This window comes from Oncorhynchus masou, chromosome 29 (assembly GCF_036934945.1).
Source record: "Oncorhynchus masou masou isolate Uvic2021 chromosome 29, UVic_Omas_1.1, whole genome shotgun sequence".
Taxonomy (NCBI): Eukaryota; Metazoa; Chordata; class Actinopteri; order Salmoniformes; family Salmonidae; genus Oncorhynchus; species Oncorhynchus masou.
In genome coordinates, this window is record NC_088240.1 from 58,322,131 (window position 1) to 58,348,983 (window position 26,853).

The 26,853-nt window shown below is 43.9% G+C and overlaps 1 protein-coding gene across 6 annotated transcripts in view; it reads right to left on the reverse strand.

Moving 5' to 3' along the window:
- map7d1a (MAP7 domain containing 1a) overlaps positions 1–26,853 on the reverse strand; it is a 63,091-nt gene that overhangs the window by 20,641 nt on the left and 15,597 nt on the right. For 4 of the 6 annotated variants that reach the window (XM_064945431.1, XM_064945429.1, XM_064945428.1 and 1 more), the window contains exons 2-6: positions 12,142–12,360; positions 6,127–6,195; positions 5,438–5,458; positions 1,244–1,407; positions 713–824 (exon numbers count right to left, since the gene is read on the reverse strand). In XM_064945431.1, coding sequence (XP_064801503.1) covers positions 713–824; positions 1,244–1,407; positions 5,438–5,458; positions 6,127–6,195; positions 12,142–12,360 — 585 coding nt within the window. The remainder of the gene's footprint in view (positions 1–712; positions 825–1,243; positions 1,408–5,437; positions 5,459–6,126; positions 6,196–12,141; positions 12,361–26,853) is intronic. The other 2 variants (XM_064945432.1, XM_064945430.1) reach the window with 1 other exon arrangement.

A 26,853-nucleotide genomic window follows, 5' to 3' on the forward strand; every position in this document is an offset into this window, starting at 1 on the left:
ATTCATTCTAGCTGTTTCCCCTTTATTCCTTTCAATAAAATATGAATAATATAAAATCCTTGAAATAAAAAATGGTACACCGTAGAATCCCCAGAGACCCTACAGAAACATGACCTTTGAGTATGTCGCATAAACGTAGACCTGGAAAACATTGGTCAGAATTGTTAGTGACTCGCAGGGCATCACTACATATCTGGCACCATCACAGCCCCCCACCCCCCACACACACACACACACACACACATATACACCTCAACCATGCCTGGACATCTCATTTTCACCTCAGCCTTGTCATTACCCAGCTATTTCCTTGCGGAATGAAGCCAATGTTCGCTCCGTCTACAGGGAAATTAGACTGCTGTAGTGTAGCACATCCCAGCAAGAGCTGATAGGGACATCAACCCACCTGTCGTGTGTGTGTGTGTGTGTGTGTGTGTGTGTGTGTGTGTGTGTGTGTGTGTGTGTGTGTGTGTGTGTGTGTGTGTGTGTGTGTGTGTGTGTGTGTGTGTGTGTGTGTGTGTGTGTGTGTGTGTGTGTGTGTGACCATGTGAAAAGAAATGAACCGAGCCCAAAAACAGTCGTTTGGCTCGGCAAGATAGTGCCCAGTGTGTGTAGGCGAGGCATTTGTCTTTTGAAGGAAGGAGAGGCTTCGGGCAGTGTCTGGGTCGGTGGGCTCTGGTTCTGGGTTCCTGTTTCAGCGGTAGGTACTCACTTTCTCTCTGGCTCGAGTTCTGGCCGAGGCCTCCGGCCCAGGACAATCTCTGCTGGCGGATCTCAGCCCAGGTCTTCTTCGTGGACCGCTGGAGGGCAGCCTTATACCGCTCCTTCATACCAAACATGGAGAAATACTAGGTTAGCACTAGTTAATAATTCTCTGACTCATTCTCTTCTTGTTACCCACCGTATTCTCCTGTTTTGTTAAGGCGGGTGGAATTCCACCACTCCTTTAGTATTTTTCCAACCTTCATTGAGACAGTGTGGAAATAGATGGGGGAGATGGGGACAGTAGAAGGGAAAGCAGGAAAGGCGGACGTGGGGATTGAGCCCACGATCATCGGGGCTCTAATATTGGCTTGCTGTGAGGAGTGTTACCACCCGTTCTGGGGTGAAGTTTCCCCTAGGTAACAGATCTAGGATCAGCTGCCCCTCCCCCAATAATAACCTTTGCCGTTAGTGAGGAAAATGCTAAGCTGACTTAAGATTAGCGTCTACGGGTACTTCACCCTTCTCCCTCACAACCGACCTTGTTCTTCTCTAGTTTCTGTTTCTGCCTCTCCTCCAGGGCGGCGCGACGTTTCTCTGTCTTGATCCGCTGCTCCTCCAGCTTCCTGCGCCGCTCGTCCAGCTGGCTCTCCCTCAGCTGCCGGGCCTTTTCCTCTTTCTCCAGCCATTGGGACTTCTTCGCCGCTACGGGAGAACCAAATCAGGAGGGTTAGAGAGGCAAGATAACAAAATTGGGATCAAGAGAGAACTCTCTCTCTCTCTCTCTCTTTGAGGCCCTGTTCAAATATTTCAAAAGTGCATCCTTCATTTCTCCCTTCCTTGAGGTAATCACTGATTGGAAATGACTGGACAAGTGAAAGCCACGTGGGGGAGCATTCTCTCTCTTCTTGTCCCACTTATTTGAGAATCTTATATTCTCTCTTTGAATAAAATACCCTTGCAGCTGATAGGCAGAGCCCTGTTGCACTGTTAGATGTTGACCAACATTTTAATGTTGTTTTCCTATGGACAGAAAAAAATGGAGTCCCTTGTGTTTTAATCTGTTTCAATAAAAAAACAGTACTCCTTCCAAAACCAGATCTATGATAAATAGTATTTGAAGTACTTTTAAATAAAACACAAATGCCTCTTCACTCTGATGGTGCTTTAAAATCTCAAATCCCACAAAAAGTGGGTGTGTGAAGCTTTGTTTCTTTTCAACAGGGAAATTCCACTATCCCACAGATATAAATGGAATTACTTCGCTTTGCACAGAGCGACACAGAGGCAGCGTTATGTAAGGTTCGGCTGATACCCTTGGACGGACACTTTACCACGTTAATCACATCAAGCGCCGGTTTCAATAAACTGCACAATAAACTTTGATATGGTAAGCGTCCCCACCCCCTGAGCCATTCAAAGAGGGCTTATAAGGTTGTATTACGCCACCATCTCTATGACTGCCTTGTGTCTCAAATAGCATCTTATTCCTTGCATAGTGCACTACTTTATGACCGGAGCCCTATAGGGAAATAGGGCACTAAATAGGCAATAGAGTGCCATTTGGGACACACAGTGCTTCTCTCTCTTTGCACATAAGCGACTATATCTTTTGGCTTTATTGAATAAACCCCAATGAAGGATCAGCTTCTTTTGGGGGGGGGGGTACTTGATGCAACAAAAACGAGTAGTTATCCGATTACCTTAGGGGAATACTGGGGCAACATTGGAGGCAAATGCTTAGATTTATCGCAAAGCGCACAGCTGTGCTTTTATTTGAGAGTAGGCTCAAAAAGCACCATCACACCATGCCACAGCAGGCCAGAGGGCCCCAGCGCTAACAAAATGAGTTCCCACGTCTTATCTGCTACGGTGAGTGTGCATTTCGCTACAACGTAATTCAAATGCAATAACAGTAGTTTAACTCCAGTAAGGCAAGGGCATATTATTAACTTCTGCCGAGGCAAAGCTTCGAGGAGGTAATTGCGTGTAGACTGTCTCAGCGTTTCAGCCTTGTGGAAATCTGAAGGATGGGGAGTGAGAAGGAGGGAGAAGGAGAGAGGAAGGAGAAGCGAGGCTTCCAGTGTCCACAGAGGCTACATGTCAGGGCTGGCTATGGATGGAGATTTACACAGCTCTCGCCTCCACTGACTCAAAAGACACAGCGACTTGTCACAGTGAGACCATGACAGACTGCACACCGCCCTCACACGTCAAATATGTGACAGTGTGAGTGTGACACTGACAAGGCCCACGTGAGATCTCGGCACATTGCCAGGGAGCAGCACAGTGGCCGGGCTAGCCTAGAACACGCATAGCATCGGGGAGTAGGAGAAAGATAACGCCATAGGGTTTTTGTTTTAGAATGCTGATGTCAAATAGACAATTATTTTGTACGATAAATGGATACTTTCAGTTAATAACTGATCTTAGGTCATTTACTAACATCCCCATGTGATCTGATATCAGTTTTGACGTGGTTTGAATAGGATGGCGTTGTGGCAGTTGAGCCAATTAAAAAGTGTGTGTGTGTGTGTGTGTGTATATTGAAGAGATCAACAGCACTGGCATTCTCCCTGTGGATGTGACTTAAATACGATCTTCCCTTCATCTCCCCTAATGTTTCCCTACATTGACACTCAACATCTATGTCTACTAGGCAGCGGCTAGAACCGGGAAATGATCAGTTATTGAGTCCTGTTCCCTCCTTGTCCACATGAAGTATGCATTACACTCTACAGAGAGCCAAGAACGGACAACTCATATGGTCACAGGGCCAAACACGTCTTCTTGCGGCTTCGTGAACATTTCATGCATTACTCAGCAGAGGCCTATCAAAACACTAAAACATACAGGGAGAAGATCCGATCTCGTTTGGACACACACACACACACACACACACACACACACACACACACACACACACACACACAAAAATGGCACTTTATAGCCTACATTTGAAGAAGACACAATACACTCCAGATGTTGATACTTTCCAATTTGTAAGTCGCTCTGGATAAGAGCGTCTGCTAAATGACTTAAATGTAAATGTAAATGTTAAAAGACTGGCCTTGTTAGCCGGGATTGCCTCCTAGCTGGGATTGCAAACACAAGTTTATAGATTGAATCTCGGTGAATGAAGGAATTAGATCAGGGAGAAACCCTCTGTCTGGCCTCCTGCCCCAGTGGACTGACAATTAGCCAAGATCTACTACACTTTACTACGATGATGAAGGCTGGATTTACCAGAAGGCATATAGGTTACTTCTATGAGGTTCTTTACTTAAGCAGCTCCCAGCTTTGTACTCCCAATTGTGACAATGGGACAAGGAACATGACCTTTATAGTAAAAACGTGTCTCTCATGACAGACTGTTGACATAAATGTTTACTCATGAAGTAGCTGGCCAGGAAATGTGCGATTCGGATCTGGGTTGCCGAGATTAAGTATAAACACATTTGCCGTTTAGCAAGGGTGATGTGACTTTTGATTCCTATCCCCTCTTTATAATTCCTGTATAAAATGGCAAAATAACTGCATATAGTGGTCATAAATTATACGATTATACAGGTAACTGACAAAATAAAGGAAACACTGACATAAAGTGTCTTAATACGAGACGCCATAACAGCATCAATGCGCCTTCGCATCGATTCTACTGGTGTCTGCAACTATTTTGGAGGGATGCGACACCATTCTTCCACAATAACTTCCATAATTTGTTGTTTTGTTGATGGTGGTGGAAAACGCTGTCTCAGGCGCCGTTACAGAACCTCCCATAAGTGTCCAAGTGGGTTGAGATGTGATGACTGAGATGTTTTACACCGTTTTCATGCTCATCAAACCATTCAGTGACCACTCGTTGCCTGTGGAGGGGGACCTTGTCATCATATGGGGGCATAGCCATGGTAGCCAAAATAATGCCCCAAAAAACAGCTTGCCCAATAAATTTATACATAATGGGATGATATAATGCTTAATTAACTCAAGGACAACACTTGTGTGGAAACACCTAGTTTGTATCATTTACTCAACATGGAAGGAAAACACGTGATGGAAGTAGACACTAGGCTAACGTCCTACGAACATAAATGTGCACCAACACAATGTGGAGCTGGTACAATTACCATATAACCGTGTAACCGACGGTTACGGATGAAGACAGTCATGAAAATTAAATAACCCCCATAACTATCTAATATATATATATATATATATATATATATATATATATATATATATATATATATATATATATATATATATATAAATTTGTGGAACGAACAGCTGACTGAAGACCGGACGGCCGAGCTTTCATGAGGTTGAGTCCGTTTATGCGGTAACATGGACAATTTACAGCGTTGCGCTTTGTTGAAACAAGCAAGGTGTTGTAGCAAACAGGTCTCCGGTTGCCTAGGCAACACCCCCTCCCTGCAGCAGCAGCTCACAAAGAAATAGAATGAATAGAATGGGCATGGATCCTCTAACCTTGGCAACTTGACTGATAAACTCATTGGTACACTCACAATGGCTGCCTGGTACCCGTGAAGCAATCATTTCGATGGTAATGTAGAAAGTTCATTAACAAAAAAAATTGTAGAGAAGGTGATTGAACAACAAACATACACAATTGTTCAAATCAATCAAGGTAACAGGTCAAAACTGCAGGTCAAGACAACGAGAATCACCACCACCACCACCACCTACCACCATGGACACATAGGGTGTGGTTTACCTTGTATCTGGCCGAGCTTGTCTGGAGGGGAGATGGGCGAAAGAGAAGACAAGAGCAACTGTCAATCATGCAAAGCAGTGCACATCACCAGGGTGTCACTAGAGCCAAGGACAGCGTGGCTTGTGAAACAAACAAACAACAACACTCAAGTGGGTGACAGGCAGCCATCTTGACTGACAAAAGAAACAGAGCCAGAGAATTGTTAAGGCAACTTGAAGCAGGGCATTGACTTATGCTACTATCAATTGAAAACAAGTCTGTATCAATTGACGTTGGGTTAAACATATAAGTTCAGAGCTGGGGATCGTTAAAGCGTTTGTGAGTTCAAACAAAAAGGGGTTAGCTAGGCTATTGTTTTAATAAAATGCAGATGAACATGTATTTGGTGCTCGCACGTTGAAAACTGTAATGGGTCTTGAAAGCCAAATAATAAATCATTGGCTTGGTTTTCATTCTCATTGAAGTGCTCAGCTTGAGCTTGAGCCACTCCCTAGGTTGGTTTGACGTTCCTTCAACGTTTCCCCAAATGTTTATGCGATACATGTGCACACCATGTGTCGGCCTGAAAACAAAGCCAACGCAGACACAACCTACAACTAAATCTGCCACCACCCCTTACCCACCAACACTAGGGGGCATCCTCTCCCTGTGTACAGAGATTCCTCCTCTCAACCTCCATCTCAGCTTACCCAGATATTTGGCCTTCTCCTCTCTCCGCTCCTTGGCCAGCTTCTGTCTGTCCTCTGACTTCACTGCGTCTAGGGTGAGAATGAGACAACGAGAGAAAGAGCGAGGAAGTGAATGTGAGAGGTCATTGTACGCAGAGAAAAGAGTCCCAATCCAGCCCCACATCTGCAGAGTGATAAAACGCTGGGAGCTGGCAGTCAAATCTGGCAACTTTCCCAGAGCCAGATAGAGACTCCACCCTAGTGTCTAATAGAAGTGAATGAGCAATGTGGGAAAACACTCTGATTAGGACTGGTGGTTAGTCACACCATGGCACACCTTGTCTACAGTGTCCTGGTGAGGATTCATGATTGAACATGTAATTGCATTCAGTTAAGTAACACACCTAAACCTATACAGAATATGGCTATATAAACAGGGTTATTTTTCACTTGTGCCAAGTCAACCATGTTCTTTCAGCATTCAATGAGGCCGTTAGTAGCTTATAGGAAATGCGAACCACATAAACAACCACGTTGGGGAAGGGAGATGTTCTTTGTCAAACTTCGAGACCAAAAAAACCATTGTACATCAGAACAATCCATTTCTATAGAGGTCCTCTTCGATCTTCAAGCAGAGCTGTCTTGCAAGTCACTGTGTATGTTCAAAAGTCTCTGATTGGTGCTGACTGGAAAAAGTGTCGATTCATCTTTTCCCACTGTAGCATCTCTGGTGTCTGCATTCCTCTGAGCACCTTAACTCATGCCTGGAGAGCATAGTCCTACTGTTACAGGAATTCTACTGCACCCTTCTGGGTTGTCTGCTATGGATTCCATGTGGAACACTGCCACCGAGCCATAACCAATTACCAATTTCACCCCAATTGCTTTTGAATGATAATCAAAAAAAACAATTCATATATTTAGACGATCATGCCGCATATGATTCATTGCATAATTACGACCTAAGCAACAACTCCCTGGATGAAAACACCATACTGTAATTACTATGATGTCATTCTCAAATGCCAAGCACCAATTACTAACGTTTCGCGCCAATTGATCAGCATTTAACTGGCCAAGTTGAATTCTACTGTGTGTGTGAAGGCTTCCAGCGTCATCTTCCATCCATTCCTTCCATGCACAGACCATATGTTGTACATCCATGTCACGAGTCATACTTCAGTGGATTCTAGCACATTAAAACACAATCATCACAGTGCTGAAACAATCCGCCAGACAGGACAGAACAGCAGCGGCCTCCCTATAATATCCTCTGACCCACTTAGAAACTACGTCTGATTATGTATAGTGCTCGTGTGTGTGTGTGTGTGTGTGTGTATGTATATATATATATATATATATATATGTGTGTATATGTATGGAAACACGCTGCAGTGTTTCTGGGTCAGCTTGATTCTGTTTCTGTCTCGGATGCTCCTGTAGGTGACTCATCGTGATGGTCAGGGCCTACATATACATATATACACATGCATACATATATACATATATCATTATATATATATATCATTATATATATATATCTATATATACATATATCATTATATATATATATATATATATATATATATATATATATATATTATATATATATATATATAATGATATATGTATATATAGATATATATATATAATGATATATATATATATAATGATATATGTATATATGTATGCATGTGTATATATGTATATGTAGGCCCTGACCATCACGATGAGTCACCTACAGGAGCATCCGAGACAGAAACAGAATCAAGCTGACCCAGAAACACTGCAGCGTGTTTGGGTTCCAGACTGTTAGCAGCGTACTCCTCAAATCTCAACAATATGGTTCTCTGTCATCTGTTTTACTTGCCTTTTTGAAAGGAATAGAGGAGCAGTTTGATCCATAGATGTCATGGCAGACTGTAAAGACAAAGTACCTAGCTAGCGCACACAGGATTTGGTTCTGGGTTCCGAGTTGAATGTATAGGGAACTTTTGTCCGGGCATATCCAATGGGTATCCTTTATAATGGACCACTTCTCTCATTGGACAAAGATGGGCATAGTTTTCTGGCTATACAGTGCCTTCAGTAAGCATTCATATTATTTCATATTTTGTTGTGTTACCGCCTGAATTCAAAATGTAAAAACATGTACATATTTTTTTCCTCACCCATCTACACACAATAGCCCATAATGATATGGGTGAAAACATGTTTTTAGAAATTTGTGCAAATTTTTTGAAAATGAAATGCAGAAATATCTCATTTACGTAAGTATTCACAGTACAGGTTAGAATCACCTTTGGAGGCGATGACATCTGTGAGTATTTCTTCGTAAGTCTCTAAGAACTTTCTTTGCACACCTGGATTGTGCAATATTTGCCAAGAATTATAACAAAAAATCTTCAAGCTCTATCAAATTGGCTGTTGATCATTGCTAGACAACCATTTGAGTCTCACCATAGATTTTCAAGCAGATTAAAGTCAAAACTGTAACTTGGTCACTCAGGAACATTCATTGTCTTCTTGGTATGCAAATCCAGTGTAGATTTGGCCTTGTGTTTTAGGCTATTGTTTTGTGTACAGGCTTCCTTCTTTTCACTCTGTCAATTAGTTTAGTTAGTATTGTGGAGTAACTTCGGTGTTTTTGATCCATCCTCAGTTTGCTCCTATCACAGCTATTAAACTATGAAACTGTTTTAACGTCACCCTTTGCCTCATGGTGAAATCCCTGAGAGGTTTCCTTCGTCTCCGGCTAACGGAGGTAGGAAGGACGCATTTATCTTTGTTGTGACTGGGTGTATTGATGCACCATCCAAATTGTAATTAATAACTTGCTCAAATGAATAGTCAATGTCTGCTTTTTTTAAGTGCCCTTCTTTGCGGGGCATTGGAAAACATCCCTGGTCTTTGTGATTGAATCTGTGTTTGAAATTTCCTGCTTGAATGAGGGACCTTGCAGATAATTGTATGTGTGGGGTTCAGAGATGATGTTGTCACGCCCTGACCTGAGATGTCTCTGTTTTCTTTATATTTTGGTTAGGTCAGGGTGTGACTAGGGTGGATACGCTAGTTTTGTATTGTCTAGGGGTTTTGTATTGTCTAGGGGTTTTGTATGTCTAGGGTTTGGTAGGTCTAGGTATTTGTATGTTTATGGTGGCCTGATATGGTTCCCAATCAGAGGCAGCTGTTTATCGTTGTCTCTAATCGGGGATCATATTTAGGTAGCCATTTCCCATTGGTGTTTGTGGGATCTTGTTCTATGTTTAGTTGCCTGTCTGCACTATTCATATAGCTTCACGGTTCGTTTTGTTAGTTTGTTCAGTGTTTCATTCTTTAGATAAAGTAGACCACGCTGCGCCTTGGTCTCAATCGTATGACGAACGTAAGCATACATTTACTCCTGAACTTATTTAGGCTTGCCATAACAAAGGGGTTGAATACTTATTGACTCAAACATTTGTTAAAATTTCCAAAAACATGATACTACTTTGACATTATGCGGTATTGTGTGGAGGCCTGTGACAAAACATCTAAATTGAATCCATTCTAAATTGAAAGCTGTAACACAACAAAATGTGGAAAAAGACAAGGGGTGTGAATACTTTCTGAAGGCACTGTATTTATGTCCATGGGAAATCCACAAGAAAGTGTTACAGTAAAAACCAATTCTCCATAGCAACAATTAACAAGTGCCATGGAGAGGGGTTTGGGGGAGCTGTTTGGGGGAGTGTGTGTGTGTGTGTGTGTGTGTGTGTGTGTGTGTGTGTGTGTGTGTGTGTGTGTGTGTGTGTGTGTGTGTGTGTGTGTGTGTGTGTGTGTGTGTGTGGTTGGCTGAACTGAAGCAGCAGGGCCCCCTGACAGTGGAGAGTAAAATCCCTGGCCGTTTAATGATCTCTTGAAAACCTCCCGGGAGGCAACGGACCGCCGGTGGCCAAATGCCATGAGCTGTCAGACCCAAGGCTGAGATGTGCCAAAGTATAATTAAAGCGGACATTATGGAGGTAGTGCTCCCAAATGCATGCCTTGCCATTTAATTGAGCTAATTAAGAGCTGCAGACTGTTTCTCATCCTTTTCCTCCTACCCTCGGGGTAAGATATAACACAGAAGTTAGCTTGCATATGACTGAGCAGAAAGGCAACCTGATGGAGAGGAAGTGACAAAAGCCCTTTTAGAATGTGCTGTCTCAGAAGTGTGTTGACTTATTGGTGCTCAAATGCTTCCAACAGACCTTCCAGAGACATAACATTATAACCCTTGTCATAAGACACTACAAAGGCTTATGTTAGGTTATAAAGCATTATACCTGTCGGCTTTAAGTAAATTGCTACCAATATATTTTACTTTACAAAAGCTGATCTGAGATCTGTTATCTACTGAGGGATCCTGCAGTTCAATTAGAATGTCGCTAAAATGAGCTCCTTGATCTGACTGTATCGGATCTGGCACACCAAAACCAGTATTCTAATTTGGTGTTACTGTGATCATCTGGGGAAGTTAGTCAGTAGAACTAATTTGGATTAGCTCTGCCACCTCACGCTACAGTTAAATAGACCATGACCACAGTCAATAGATGAATGGGCAAAGAATAAAATGGGCAGAAAGGAAGTAAGACTATGTTCACAAATCCCCCAAAACATATTTCTTAGTGTTTGTATGTGCTACAGTGCTGGGGCCAGGACAAGTAGTGGCATTGTGGAAACAAATGTGGTGGTGGTGCAACAGCGGGTCAAGCTAGGCTAAATGCCCCCCTGGCATCACTCAGTGAAATGTGATGCCCAGTCAGATTAATTCCTCCAACTTTTATTAGAGACCGGAGGTGATTAGCAAGCAGGCTAGCTATAGCCTGTTAGCGATTAGCCTGTTAGCAAATACATTCTTGTCCAGAGCGATTTACATTAGTGAGTGCATACATTTTCATACTGTTCCCCCGTGGGAATCGAACTCACAACCCTGGCGTGCCTTGCTCTACCAACTGAGCTACACACAAATAGCACTAGTCATCCACTCAACATCGCATCAGAAATTACAACAACTACAAACAAAAAACATTTTGGCCAAATTCTATAAACCTACTGCAAAACAATTCTAGCTTAATGGATTAATGGATTTTGTCATGTGAGCTGTAAGCGCTGTAACTAACCCCCTGCACCAGGTCTATTGGATTTACCCCCAGCACTGAACGCCTGTGGTCAGGAAAATTCTGGACTGAACCATTTTTTTCCACCCGAGGGGTCAGATGACATCACTTGAGTGCTGAGGTAATTGCTCAATAATCACAGGAAGATAGCCTTTATTACACAACCATGGACATCTAATGCTGTGTTTCTACCCCTGAAAATGGTCATAAACTACTTCAAATGCTCTATGGTAGATAGAAACACATACTAATAAATGTAAAGAAACTTAATAGAAAATGACTCAAGTAAAAGTGAAAGTCACCCAGTAATATACTACTTAGGTAAAAGTCTAAAAGTATTTGGTTTTAAATACACTAAGGTATCAAAAGTAAATGTAACTGCAAAATATACTTAAGTAGTAAAAGTAAAAGTATAAATCATTTCAAATTGCTTATATTCAGCAAACCAGACGGCACTGTTTTCTTGTTTTGTTTTATTGACAGATAGCCAGGGGCACGGTTCCACACTCAGGCATCTTTGAAATGAAGTATTCGTGTTTAGTGAGTCCGCCAGATCAGAGTCAGTAGGGATGACCAGGGATGTTCACTTGATAAGTGCTTGAATTTGACAATTGTCCTGTCCTGCTAAGCATTCAAAATGTAATGATTACTTTAGGGTGTCATGGAAAATGTATGGAGTAAAAAAGCACATTATTTTCTTTAGGAATGTAGTGAAGTAAAAAATAAACGTTTTCAAAAATATACACTTTAAAGTAAAGTACAGATACCCCCAAAAAACTTCTTAGGTAGTACTTTCAATTATTTTTACTTAAGTACTTTACACCACTGCTAATGGGCAGCCATTTTCACACCATTTCCTTTGTTACTTGTAACATCACATTATAGGGAGACTTACCTTTATTAGGTTTGGGGCTAGGACTTGAGCCAGGCATGGGCAACGTCGGTGTAGCAGGTGACTTCGGGATGACGTCCAGTTTTGTGTGAGTCCCTACTTTCTTTTCTTTGTCCTTTTTCGTGTAGGTTTCCATTATCTGGGCTGGGCCTGTTTTATAGGGGCTTGTCAACCCCTCAGCGTCTTCCTTTGTGGGGTTTGGGTCCTGAGCCGGGTGGGGAGCTGGTCGGAGAAAGAGAGAGGAAGAAGCCAGGTGAGAAAATGGCAGAGTGAGAAGCGTTAACACACCACAATATAGTGATGGAATTCAACCTGTCCTCATTCCAAAACAGCAGCTTGTCTGGAAGTGGGTCTGAGTGATGTTGTATTGATCTACTTTATAGTCTCTAGAAGGTAACAGGGGCAACAGGTGGAATCAAGGTTGATTAGGAAACCCCTTGTCCATGGAGGAACTTTATATAGCACAATGCTTATGATCATAAAATGCTTAGGATCCAATAACATGCAAATGATCGTAACACAAATACCTGCAGTTCACTGTACATACATACTGTACCAGCAAGTCATAGTATGAGATCAAAATGCGTTGTGGTCTCTGCTGAGCTACTCAACTAACTCTCAGCCTCAATAATGTAAAACAATAAACACACAAGAATGATAAAGCACATCATGACAATAACGATATGATATACAGTGGGGCAAAAAAGTATTTAGTCAGCCACCAATTGAGCAAGTTCTCACACTTAAAAAGATGAGAGAGGCCTGTAATTTTGATCATATGTACACTTCAACTATGACAGACAAAATTAGAAAAAAAATCCAGAAAATCACATTGTAGGATTTTTAATGAATATATTTGCAAATTATGGTGGAAAATAAGTATTTGGTCACCTACAAACAAGCAAGATTTCTGACTCTCACAGACCTGTAACTTCTTCTTTAAGAGGCTCCTCTGTTCTCCACTCGTTACCTCTATTAATGGCACCTGTTTGAACTTGTTATCAGTATAAAAGACACCTGTCCACAACCTCAAACAGTCACACTCCAAACTCCAATATGGCCAAGATCAAAGAGCTGTCAAAGGACACCAGAAACAAAATTGTAGACCTGCACCAGGCTGGGAAGACTGAATCTGCAATAGGTAAGCAGCTTGGTTTGAAGAAATCAACTGTGGGAGCAATTATTAGGAAATGGAAGACATACAAGACCACTGATAATCTCCCTCGATCTGGGGCTCAACGCAAGATCTCACCCCGTGGGGTCAAAATGATCACAAGAACAGTGAGCAAAAATCCCAGAACCACACGGGGGGACCTAGTGATGACCTGCAGAGAGCTGGGACCAAAGTAACAAAGCCTACCTTCAGTAACACACTACGCCACCAGGGATTCAAATCCTGCAGTGTCCCCCTGCTTAAGCCAGTACATGTCCAGGCCCGTCTGAAGTTTGCTAGAGAGCATTTGGATGATCCAGAAGAAGATTGGGAGAATGTCATATGGTCAGATGAAACCAAAATATAACTTTTTGGTAAAAACTCAACTCGTTGTGTTTGGAGGACAAAGAATGCTGAGTTGCATCCAAAGAACACCATACCTACTGTGAAGCATGGGGGTGGAAACATCATGCTTTGGGGCTGTTTTTCTGCAAAGGGACCAGGAAGACTGATCCGTGTAAAGGAAAGAATGAATGGGGCCATGTATCCTGAGATTTTGAGTGAAAACATCCTTCCATCAACAAGGGCATTGAAGATGAAACGTGGCTGGGAGAACTCTGCAAGGTGATAGACTCATCAGACGTCATCATACAGGTGCTGGATGCCCGCGACCCCATGGGTACGCGCTCGCAGAGCATCGAGACCTACATGAGGAAGGAGAAGCCGTGGAAGCATCTGATCTTCGTGCTCAACAAGTGTGACCTTATCCCTTCCTTGGGTCACGGTAAGAGATCCCTTTACTCTATCCTGAGACAAATGCACGTGTAGGGGGGTAATAATTATCGTGTATGCGTATATATCCAATTTGTAAGTCGCTCTGGATAAGAGCGTCTGCTAAATGACTTAAATGTAAATGTAATGTCTTTCAGCATGACAATGATCCCAAACACACCGCCTGGGCAATGAAGGAGTGGCTTTGTAAGAAGCATTTCAAGGTTCTGGAGGGGCCTAGCCAGTCTCCAGATCTCAACCCCATAGAAAATCTTTGGAGAGAGTTGAAAGTCTGTGTTGCCCAGCAACAGCCCCAAAACATCACTGCTCTAGAGGAGATCTGCATGGAGGAATGGGCCAAAATACCAGCAACAGTGTGTGAAAACCTTGTGAAGACTTACAGAAAACATTTGAACTCAGTCATTGCCAAAAGTATTAAGATAAACTTTTGTTATTGACCAAATACTTATTTTCCACCATAATTTGCAAATAAATTCATTAAAAATCCTACAATGTGATTTTCAGGATTTTTTTTCTCTCATTTTGTCTGTCATAGTTGAAGTGTACCTATGATGAAAATTACAGGCCTCTCTCATCTTTTTAAGTGGGAGAACTTGCACAATTGGTGGCTGACTAAATACTTTTTTGCCCCACTGTACATCTCACCCACTGGCAAACCAAAGCTTAGTCCACTAAGCACTCTAATAGCTACAAGATCTCGGTTCGCTGGTCTGCTTCTCTAACTTTACCCCACGCTCCTTTCCCAGAACATCCGGCTGATTCATCGACAGTCAGGGCTGAGTGAATTCTCTCCCTGGCAGAACAAACAAGGCAATTGCCTGTCTGCCTCTTGATGATTCTACCGGGGAGGAGCGGATTGATTTAGAGAGGGGGGGGGGACAAAATACATGCAGGTTCCTCTCTTTATGACAAAAGTCATCCTTAATTTAGCCAAACAGAACATTTTAAAGGTGTAGTTTCATACTAAAAAGTATTGTCTGTCTTTTTGAGTATACTGAACACGGATTAGGTGGCACAAAGTTTGTTATTGTGTGTGTACAACTTAATTGGGCCTTGATTGTGTGTGCATTTCAACCTGTGACCACAATGGAATCACAGGTTGCACCTGCAAAAACCTTTAGGCATAGAAACAGTTGGACAGGGTGTTGGACAGCGTGTTGGTTGCGAGAGCTCTACGACTGGGTCAGTGCCTCAGTGGCAGTGTGACTCACACTTGGCAGCTTGTGCCTGAAGCTCCCTGCTCAAACATAACTTTGCCCAGGCTCTGGAGGCCTCACAAAGTCCTAGGGGGGAATATTTGGCTCCTTTGTCCACTCAGCACTGTCACCCTACATTCCTTATGCAACACTCAGCATTGAGCCGAGTTTCTTCAACATAGTCTCTCAGGGTAAACACTGGGGCAACGTGCTTTAAATGATTCATTCAGGGCTAAAAACAATGACGGTGGAGCAGGTATGTCACAAAGGACCACAGACAGGAGCTGCTTGCCTATTGTCCTGTAGCCCATCCCAGCCTTGTGCAGGTCTACAATTCTATCTCTGATGTCCTTACACAGCTCTCTGGTCTTGGCCAGAACAGGAGGGCTTCTTAAAGAAACAGGTCTGTGAGAGCCGGAATTCTTACTGGTTGGTAGGTGATCAAATACTTATGTCATGCAATAAAATGCAAATTAATTACTTAAAAATCATACAATGTGATTTTCTGGATTTTTGTGTTAGATTCTGTCTCTCACAGTTGAAGTGTACCTATGATTACATTTTTTTTTACAGATCTCTACATGCTTTGTAAGTAGGAAAACTTGCAAAATCGGCAGTGTATCAAATACTTGTTCTCCCCACTGTATATCAATATAAACACCATTTGACATTTAAACTTTAAATTGAATCACATCATCCAAGAGTGCTACATATATTTGTTACTTCAAGCAAAAACGTACTGAGGTTTTACGAGTTGCATTCCAGTCCCTCCTAGCTACTCCTCTAGTCATAACTAAGCTCTCCTGCATCCCTCTGTTGACATAGACATCAGACCTCCTGGAAAAGACCAGCCAGAGGTCAGCTCATAGAAAAGACCAGCCAGAGATCAACTCATAGAAAAGACCAACCAGAGCTCAACTCATAGAAAAGACCAGCCAGAGCTCAACTCATAGAAAAGACCAGCCAGAGATCAACTCATAGAAAAGACCAGCCAGAGATCAACTCATAGAAAAGACCAGCCAGAGCTCAACTCATAGAAAAGACCAGTCAGAGCTCAACTCATAGAAAAGACCAGCCAGAGCTCAACTCATAGAAAAGACCAGCCAGAGCTCAACTCATAGAAAAGACCAGCCAGAGCTCAACTCATAGAAAAGACCAGCCAGAGCTCAACTCATAGAAAAGACCAGCCAAAGCTCAGCTCATAGAAAAGACCAGCCAGAGCTCAACTCATAGAAAAGACTAGCCAGAGCTCAACTCATGGAAAAGACCAGCCAGAGCTCAACTCATAGAAAAGACCAACCAGAGCTCAACTCATGGAAAAGACCAGCCAGAGCTCAACTCATAGAAAAGACCAACCAGAGCTCAACTCATGGAAAAGACCAACCAGCTGAGATGAGACAGATACACAGCAGTCTCATTTTGAAAGCCTGCCACTGTTAAATAAGTACTGAGCCAGCGAGGTGGATGAGCTTAGTGATATACTCAGAGAGAGAGGAGCCATTGTATGGTACTGGGCCTGCTGCCAACCCCACTGCAATGACAGGGAGAAGAGTCAGAGGGTAAGATATATAGAGAGGGGGAAACAGAAAGAGGGCACAGAGCGAGGGCAGAGATAGGGGGGGAGAAAGAGGGAGATGGAGAGGGGGAGAGAGCAAGAGAGAGAGGAGATATAAAAAGGGAGGTATATGGAGAAAGGGAGAGAGAAACAGAAAGAGGGACAGAGAGAGAGAGCGTGCAGAGGATGACAACTAGAATCCCTCATCATAAAGGGATTTAGTAGGTGGCCAAATTAGATGCACACCACAAACCCATGTGAAACCAAACAAATAAGTGAAAATAAGGTCAACCAAAACAGAAAGCCTAGCCTACACAGAACTGCATGTCCTGACAGAATAACACTGAGTGAAGGATTCACACAGCTTCCCCATTCGAGAGCAAAAGTAGATGGCAGAGCCCATTTATAATTGCGGTTTTGAGACTATTTTGGCTAAAGCCAAATGGGTGAAGTCACTCTCAAGTCTCAACCACCCCAAATTACCACCACCGGGCTTCCTTTTCCTTCCCCCTCTCTCTGACAATGTGGGAGCTTGTGATGTCATCCACATGGGACAGTGAGAAATCTGGAACTATGTAATGATCAAGCTAACCCCTCTTTCCACCCTGGCTCCGTCACAGACTTCAGACAAAGACAGACCACATCTCAATGGATCAAACTGACTCACGAGGAGGAGACAAAGTGTCCCGAAGAGACAATGTCACAATGCCCCAAAACCAAACTCCTGATGTGCCCTTTTGAGTGGATGAGAAAGTGTTTTCAGTCCACTTTAACAATAGCTATGATTGCTTTGCATTTGATCTTTTGATGTAAAAAGCAATCCCTGCCTCTCTCAGTGATCTAGTAGCCAGGTTAGAAAATTGCAGTCATATTGAGCAAAGTTATTCAACTAACGCTGTGAACCCCAGCCAACACATCACACAACATAATACACTCAACCCCCCCCCCTTCTTACTATTTTACCCTACTTCACATCTAGTCACACGTACGTGTTACATTCCCTGGGCTAGATATGGCAAGGTAGAATCCAAAGGTCACAGTCTTTGACAGACAGGAACTGTGTTGCTCTCATATACCCCTGAGGGAGCATATCATAGCAAACTCATTAACACCTGAGGACTATTGTCATCAACAACACGATGGGTAGCAGTGCTGAGTGCGACCGCTCTGATAATCGGGCGTTGGTATATACAGTGTAGAGTCTATGATGTAAATGTGCAAGAAAGCCCGGTCTGCAGGCACAGTGTTCAGTAGGCTGAATACAAATGAAACCTTAGCGTAAGCGAAAGCGTAAGAGTCGGAGGAAATGAGAGGTGTTGTTTTGTGTTGTGCTGCAGGCCAGGGGAGGTTTGGTTAATTAATATTCCATGGTGTTTTGGTGCAGTGGAGAGAAACGAGGGACATTATGGACGTGATATTCTGGCTGCCTGCATCCCTGCGCTTCACGACAACAGATGGCTGATACAAAGACCAAAAGAATAGACACTCTGCTGGTCTCACTGAATAATATTCTATGTGGTATTGACATTTAGTCATCCGTGCCCAGAGTATGAGTGCTGATCTAGGATCAGTTTGGACTTTGATATCATCATGAATAAGATGACATGGACAAACAGTACCTGATCCTAGATCGGCACTCCTACTCTAAGATGCTTTATGAATACAGGCCCTGAGCAACAAGCCTGGTAACCCCATGCCAGTTACCCTGACCGCAAACAGGATTGGGGCACAGCACAGCAACCAAACGTTGACACGCTACCTGCAATTTAACTCACTGTGCTTTTCAAAATGCAAATCCGATATTTGCACAGATGTACTCAATGAATTCTGACATAACCATTACTTGATTTACTGTCGAGTAACCATTCAAATGCTTCCTTCTGGCGTCGCACAGTGACCCAAGTCATCTGAGCGTAAACACATCTAAAACAACTTCTAAATAGGGATATGCAATAAGCATGTCATGAGGTAGACTCTGCTGTCCAACCGGTGTGTTTTGAAGTGCGAATTGTCTTCGAAATAGCTGTTTCACAATCATTCCCGCCACATTACTACTCCCAGAATAAACTGGAACTTTGTTGAGTGAGCAATAGGCACGTTCTTTGTTTGGTCTCTCTACATTTTGAAGAGACCAAATACAGTACCTTGAAGCACTACCTTTACGCCATTACCTTCACAGTACTGTAATGTCTCCCCTGAATCTTTCTACCCTGGGAGAACCTACAGTCAAAACCCATGAGAGAGCCTTTCTCCCTCTTTACAAGGCGGTCACCATTTACATGATTCATAATACATGTTGCATAAATCAGTCCACAGCCACCTCTTTACTCAACACGGAAAATCCCTTTGGCACAGTATATCATTGAGGGAGACTCGATAAAAAGAGAGAACAAGGCAAGGCATTTGCAGTGCAATTCAATGCTCGATAACAGCATTTTACGCGTGCACACACACACACTTAATGTGTTTTTATGCTACTTGGAGTGTTCCTACCACTCTAACAGACGCCTTGCACAGACCCTGAGAAGTGCTTCTAGAATCAGTCTAAATAATGAACACTATGACACTGCAGATTTCCATGTTGAGGGGTCGCTACTTTCTATCAAACCTGGGTTCAAATACTATTTTAAATCTTTCAAATACTTTGAGAATTTACTTCAGCCTGCCTGGAGTACACGATGGGCAGTTTTTGCACTTGTTTCAACTATTCTAAAATGGTCCCATTGTGCCAGTCAAGCTCAATCAAACACAGCTAAAGTACTTGAAATGCTTTCGAATAGTATTCAAGCCCAGGCCTGCAATGGCTATATATAGACAAACAGTGAAAGGCAGAGGGGTGAGCAGGCCAGGCTAGGGCCTAGAAGGTTGGACAGACGAGCATCAGGAATCTGAGGCATGCTGGTCCTGTACACTGGGGTGTCCAGTTCACGCCGTCTGTCTGTGTGTCTGCCCTGTACTCCATAACCTATCTCTCTAGGCCCTCTGTGTCCCCCGTGTACAGCGTGTGTCAAACCAGTGTCTTATGTGTGTTTTTTCCCTGCAAGACACATAAGACAGGAAAGCTACTGTTACACTTACAACCCTTACAAAAACAAACACTGCAAAAAAAAAATCACACAGGCACGCTCGTACATTACACACAAACAACCATACTCATTGAATTAAATCTTACGTCTTGTCTTATCTTAAATGACATGTTAAGAATCAACGGGCAGCAGAGCAGCTCTAATTTGTCTCACCGTGTCTTCCTGTCGGAGGCAGGGGAGAGGACTGAGGAGTGTTGCGGTTCCAAAATATGCTTTGTAGAGCTCTACGTTAAATAGCCTTTTCCAATCCTCTCAATTATTTATGGGACGCTGTCTACGCCAAGCCTATATCGGCGAGGGACCACAAAAGCTCTCGAGGGAGAGACCAGTGCCCAAACGTGCATATATATATCGCTGAATGTTCTTTCTTTTTTTACATTTGCAAACATTTCTACAAACCTGTTTTTGCTTTGTCGTTGTGGGGTATTGTGTGTAGATTGATGATGGGAAAAAAACAATTGAAAAAATGTTAGAATAAGGCTGTAACATAACAAAATGTGGGAAAAGTCAAGGGGTCTGAATGCACTGTAGTTAGGGATAAGCTAAGTTAGGGATAAGTCACAAGGCAACAGGATAGATAGTAAACAGCAGCAGCAGCATATGTGATGAGTCAAAAGAGTGCAAAAATGGTCCGTGCAAATATATAAATAGTTAACCAATAGCTACCCAGACTAACTTTTTAGCAGTCTTATGGCTTTGGGATAGAGGCTGTTCAAGGTCCTGTTGGTTCCAGACTTGGTGCATCAGTACCACTTGCTGTGCAGTAGCAGAGAGAACTGTCTATTACTTGGGTGGATGGAGTCTTTGACAATTGTTTGGGCCTTTCTCTGACACCGCCTGGTATAGAGGTGATATATACTGGGCCGTACGCACTCTACCAATGTTCACTCTAAGCTGTGCACATGCACAGTAGCCTCAAGACTGTATCAGCCCACAGAGCGAAGCACGAGATTGAACTTCACTCAACTTTCTAGAGCAGTGGTCGCCAACCGGTCGATCGACAAGGCATTCCTAGTCGATAGCCAAATATTTCTGTAAAAAATAATAATAATAAAGCCTTGTGTTCCTATTTTGTTTTATCCATCTTGGGCGGTTAGCGGTAGGTGCACCCGATTCAGCTGCCCTGCGTGCTGGGTAGGCGAACTGTTGCCATTTTTAACCATTTCATGTGTCTGAAGGTACAAACTCTGCCGTCCTTGCGGGCCCGGGGAGCAAATCAAGTGCACTATGGGCCTAACGCTGGCCAATCAGATGGCTCAGATCACCGTGTTTACAGTAACGTAGCAGGCATAACAGAAAGCTACAGCAAACTTGATACTGTGATATTTCAAAACGTTTAAAACCATGACTAGAGAGAGACTGTCAACGAATACAGCAAAGAGTGAGTTCATGTTTAAGTTCTTACTCAGCACTGTCAACACTTTGTATTAAACACTTTTACCAGCCATAAAATGCTCATTCTTCCTATTTCCACTCAGAGCTACAACAAGCACTGCAGCAGTAATGAATGAGTAGGAATGTGTATCTATAGGCTTGCGTTGTTGTTATTATTAGTGGCTTGGGTCTTTTTTAATATCGAGGAATATTTCACTTTCTCTGTTCATAGGAGTAACAACCACAAAATAATGCAGTGCGACTCGAGTTCTGCCATCAGCTGGAAGACGGTGGTGTCTCTTTTTTTTCTTTTTGGTCTACTGAGGAAAGGGAAAGCGTAGGGACGTTAAGAGACAAACCTTCAGTCTGCTGAGACTGACCATCAGATGCAGGCACCATCAGCCCAGTAAAATAAAAATAAAAAGCTAATTATATAAATGTATACTCACTCAGCTGTGCCTCACAAGTAATACAACAACGGATCTATTACCGGTGTGATCATATAGTCTACCTCAAAGTTTGAAATATAATTTTTAAAAATGTCCCGAACAACAATGCATTGGAAGGGCCATTCAAGCTAATATGCGGTGATAATGTATTGGGCCTATAGCTTACTGCACAAACCTCATTGCTACAGTACTGTTTTAATGGGTTAATGTTGCATAGGCTTACGTTTTTTAAGTCATGTTGTAAAAAAATCTGAGCTATAGATCTCGGCTTGCATTTTGACTCACAAAGTGATCTTGCCCCAGAAAAGGTTGTTGACCACTGTTCCTGTTAACACTATCAAAGTTTCCCTTTACCTTGGCAATTGTGATTGAATCAACGCAATACTAGCCATTTTCAGTGCAACATACTGAAACAAAACAAACTATGCAATATATTTTGTTGTAGGCAGTACGCATCGGAGTAGGATTCTATAGCATTGACATGGACTACTCAGCCCGTACTCTACACAGACCGGTGCTGCATAAACAATCAGAGCTGCAGTAGGCCTATATGCAAATAGGCCATTGCCATATATGGATCTGTGCCATTTACTTAGAACTGGACTGTGTTTACAGCATGAGCGGTCGTGAGTAGATGAGCTTGTTTTGAGATCAAAGCAAAAGCTGCATGTAGCAACGTATGCACATTGAGCTTTTTATTGTCTTAAAGGGGCAGTGTAGTATTTTGAGACAGGCTTCAATAAGCTAAGTAGCCAATAGGAAGAAGGTAGAATGAGTTGTCTGAATGTCACGACTTCCGCCGAACTCGGCCCTTCTCCTTGTTCGGGTGGTGTTCGGCGGTCGACGTCACCGGCTTTCTAGTCACTACCGATCCATTTTTCTGTTTAGTTTTGTTTTGTCTGATTACACACACACCTGTTTTACATTCCCTCATTACATTCCCTATTTAACCATCTGACATACATTTCTGTTCTGTCCGTGATTGTTCAGGTCGTTAGTGGTTGTGTTTGTGTTAGAGTTGTGTTGTATGTTCCTATTTGGAATTTTGCTTTATTCTTTGAGTAAACTCAGTTGGATTACTCTATACCTGTGTCCTGCACCTGACTCTGCTTTCACTCTGCACCCAATCCCTGACAGAATCACAGACCATTCAAATGGAGTCAGCAGGTACAGCCAGCCCTTCTCTCCCAGTAGAGGAGCGCGTTCAGCAGCACGTGACCATGTTAAACCGGCTAGGGACAGCCATGGATCGCGTGTTGCAAACTATGGACAGATGGGAGAGAGGAAGCTTTCCTGTCAACGCTAATACACCTCCACCCACGCCTCAACCTACACCGATGTCCACCCCTCCGTCGTCAAGTCCCAGTGGGATTCAGCTCTCGCTCCCAAGAGCGTATGGCGGATCAGTTGCCGGGTGCCAGGGGTTCCTACTCCAGCTGGAGCTCTACCTGGCAGCTTTTTAGCCGGCTCCTTCCGGATGCGAGAAAGTGGGCGCTCTCATCTCCTGCCTGACTGAAAAGCCCTGGAGTGGGCCAACGCCATCTAGGGAAGGGAAGGTTCGACTCTGGAATACTACGAGGACTTCTCCCGCCGCTTTCTAGTAGTTTTTGATCAACCACCTGAAGGGAGAGAGGTGGGAGAGAGATTTTTTCATCTAGGACAAGGTATGAGGAGCGCTCAAGAGTTCGCACTGGACTTCGAACTCTGGCAGCTGGTGTGGGATGGAGTGAGCGGGCCCTGATCGACCACTACTGGTGTAGTTTACGTGAGGACGTTCATAGGGAGCTAGCCTGCAGGGACACTACTCTCAACCTGGACCAGCTGGTGAACTTGTCTATCCGGCTCGATAACCTGTTGGCCTCCCGTGGACGTCTGGATCGGGGTCCGCCCGTTCCATTACCCAGCACATTGGATCCCACATCTATGGAGTTAGGAGGGGCTGCTATGAGGGGGACCGGAGAGGGGACCATTCCCTGCAACAACTGTGGCCGCAGAGGGCACACTGCTGGTCGGTGCTGGAGTGGTTCTCCAGGAAGTCGAGGTAGCAGGCGGAGCACTGGTGGGTCATCCCAGGTGAGTAAGCACACAACTCACCCAGAGCCCTCTGTTGCACACATGTGGTTACCTACAGAATTTCCTGAGTTCTCCCCACATTCCCAGCATAAAGCGCTAGTAGATTCAGGCGCAGCTGGGAACTTTATTGACCTCTCCTTGGCACATAGATTAGGGATTCCTATTGTTCCTGTTGATGTTCCCTTCCCTGTACATGCCTTAGATAGTCATCCTTTGGGGTTGGGGCTAATTGGGGAGGTCACAGCGCCCATTGCTATGAGAACGCAGGGGGGTCACGAGGAGAGAATTAGTCTCTTCCTGATCGATTCTCCTGCGTTTCCTGTTGTATTGGGTATTCCTTGGTTGGCCTCTCATGATCCTATTATTTTGTGGCAACAGAGGGCTCTCAAGGAATGGTCCTGTTAGTGTTCAGGGAGGTGTGTTGGTGTTTCCTTAGGTGCTACTACGGTGGAGAGTCCAAACCAGGTTTCCACCATGCACATTCCCCCCGAATATGCCAATTTGGCACTTGCGTTCTGTCTCAGCACTCGGGTACACCACTAAAGCTCCAACCCCTGTGTATTCTTTTCGAAAAAGCTCAGCCCGGCGGAGCGAAACTAAGATGTGGGGGACCGGGAGTTATTAGCTGTTGTCATGGCTCTGAAAGCGTAGAGACATTGGCTTGAGGGGGCTAGACACCCTTTTCTCATTTGAACTGACCACCGCAATCTGGAGTAGATTCGAGCAGCAAGGAGACTGAACCCTCGTCAAGGAAGGTGGGCCATGTTTTTTACCCGTTTCATTTTCACACTTTCCTACAAACCAGGTTCCCAGAACGTGAAGGCAGACACACTGTCCCGGCTGTATGATACAGAGGAGCGGTCCACGGATCCCACTCCCATAATTCCAGCTTCTCGCTTTTTGGCACCGGTGGTATGGGAGGTGGACGCGGACATCGAGCACGCGTCGGGTGCAGAGCCAACCCCCCTGAGTGTCCTGCTGGGCGTCTGTACGTTCCATTTGATGTCCGCGATCGTTTGATCTGTTGGGCTCACACGTCACCCTCCTCTGGTCATCCTGGCATCGGTCAGACGGTGCGCTGCCTTGCTGGGAAGTATTGGTGGCCCACTTTAGCTAAGGACGTGAGGGTGTATGTTTCCTCCTGTTCGGTATGCCCACAGTGCAAGGCACCTAGACACCTGCCCAGAGGGAAATTACAACCCCTTCCCGTTCCACAATGACCATGGTCACACCTATCAGGGGATTTCGTGATGGATCTTCCCCCATCGTGGGGTAACACCACGAGTCTGGTCGTGGTGGATCATTTTTCTAAGTCCTGCCGCCTTCTTCCTTTGCCCGGGCTCCCTACGGCTCTACAGACTGTGGAGGCCCTTTTCACCCACGTATCCAGTCACAACGGGGTGCCTGAGGATATAGTTTCTGATCGGGGTCCCCAATTCACGTCTAGAGTATGGAAGGCATTTATGGAACGCCTGTGAGAATACTAGAGATTGCGTCATCTGTGGATCTGTTGGGGCAACCTATGAATTGGAGTAGGTCCATGGTGTCTGGGATGATGGCGTTGATGTGAGCCATGACCAGCCTTTCAAAACATTTCATGGCTGTGAGTGCTACAGGGCGATGGTCATTTAGACAGGTTACCATGGTGTTCATAGATACAGGCACTATGGTGGTCTGCTTGAAACATGTAGGTTTTACAGACTGGGTCAGGGAGAGGTTGAAAATATCAGTGAAAACAATTGCCAGCTGGTCAGCGCATGCTCAAAGTACGTGTCCTGGTAATCTGTCTGGCCCCGCTGCCTTGTGAATGTTAACCTGTTTAAAGGTCTACCTCACATCGGCTACAGAGAGTGAGATCACACAGTCATCCGGAACAGCTGGTGCACTCATGCATGGTTCAGTGTTGCTTGCCTCAAAGCGAGCATAGAAGGAATTTAGCTCATCTGGTAGGCTCGCTTCACTGGGCAGCTCACGGCTGGGTTTCCCTTTGTAATCCATGATAGTTTGCAAGCCTGCCACATCCGACGAGCATGACTGCTGGTGTAGTAGGATTAGATCTTAGTCCTGTATTGACATTTTGACTATTCGATCGCACGTCGGAGGTCGTAGCGGGATTTCTTATAAGAGCCCAGATTAGTGTCCCGCTCCTTGAAAGTGGCAGCTGTAGCATTTAGCTCAGTGCGGATGTCACCTGTAATACATGGCTTCTGATTGGCTGATTGGGATTTGTACGTACGGTCACTGTTGGGATGACGTCGTCGATGCACTTATTAATGAAGCCGGTGACTGACGTGATAAACTCCTCAATGTTCCTGGAACCTATTCCAGTCTGTGCTAGCGAAACAGTCTTGTAGCTTAGCATCTGGTTCATCGGACCACTTCCGTATTGAGCGAGTCACAAGTACTTCCTGTTTGAGTTTTTGCGCTTGTAAGAAGGAATCAGATAGAGTTATGATCAGATTTGCCATTTGGAGGAGGGCAAGGGAGAGATTTGTATGAGTTTCTATGTGTGGAGTAAAGGTGATCTAGAGTTTTTTCACCTCTAGTTGCACAGGTGACATGCTGGTAAAAATAAGGTAAAACAGATTTCACTTAACCTGCATTAAAATCACTGGCCACTAGGGGCGTCCCCTCTGGTATCAGAATACAGAGGTTTGGTCTGTTTAAAGAGGCTGAGGACATCAGGGCTTTGCTGCACTGCATCTTTTCCAGGTCCAGAGGTAAAATGTACATTCACTGCTCTGCCTCTTCTAAGTGGCTTTCCATATCATGGTCTGGCTGGGAAAATGGCTGCATATAGTAGCTGCTGATGCCACTTAGATGCCAATTCCATCAATGTGAGTGAGTCATACCAAATACTTGTCTCAAATCAAAGCACCTTACATAAAAATGACTGATGTGATATATTTGATTAAAAAAAAGACAGAAAAGGCCCCAAGGTCTGACAATCAAAAAATACAAAAAACATTTACGCATGCGTGCTTCTATTTTCAAAGCCCAAAATACATATGAAAGCTGTAAATGCCATCAAACAATA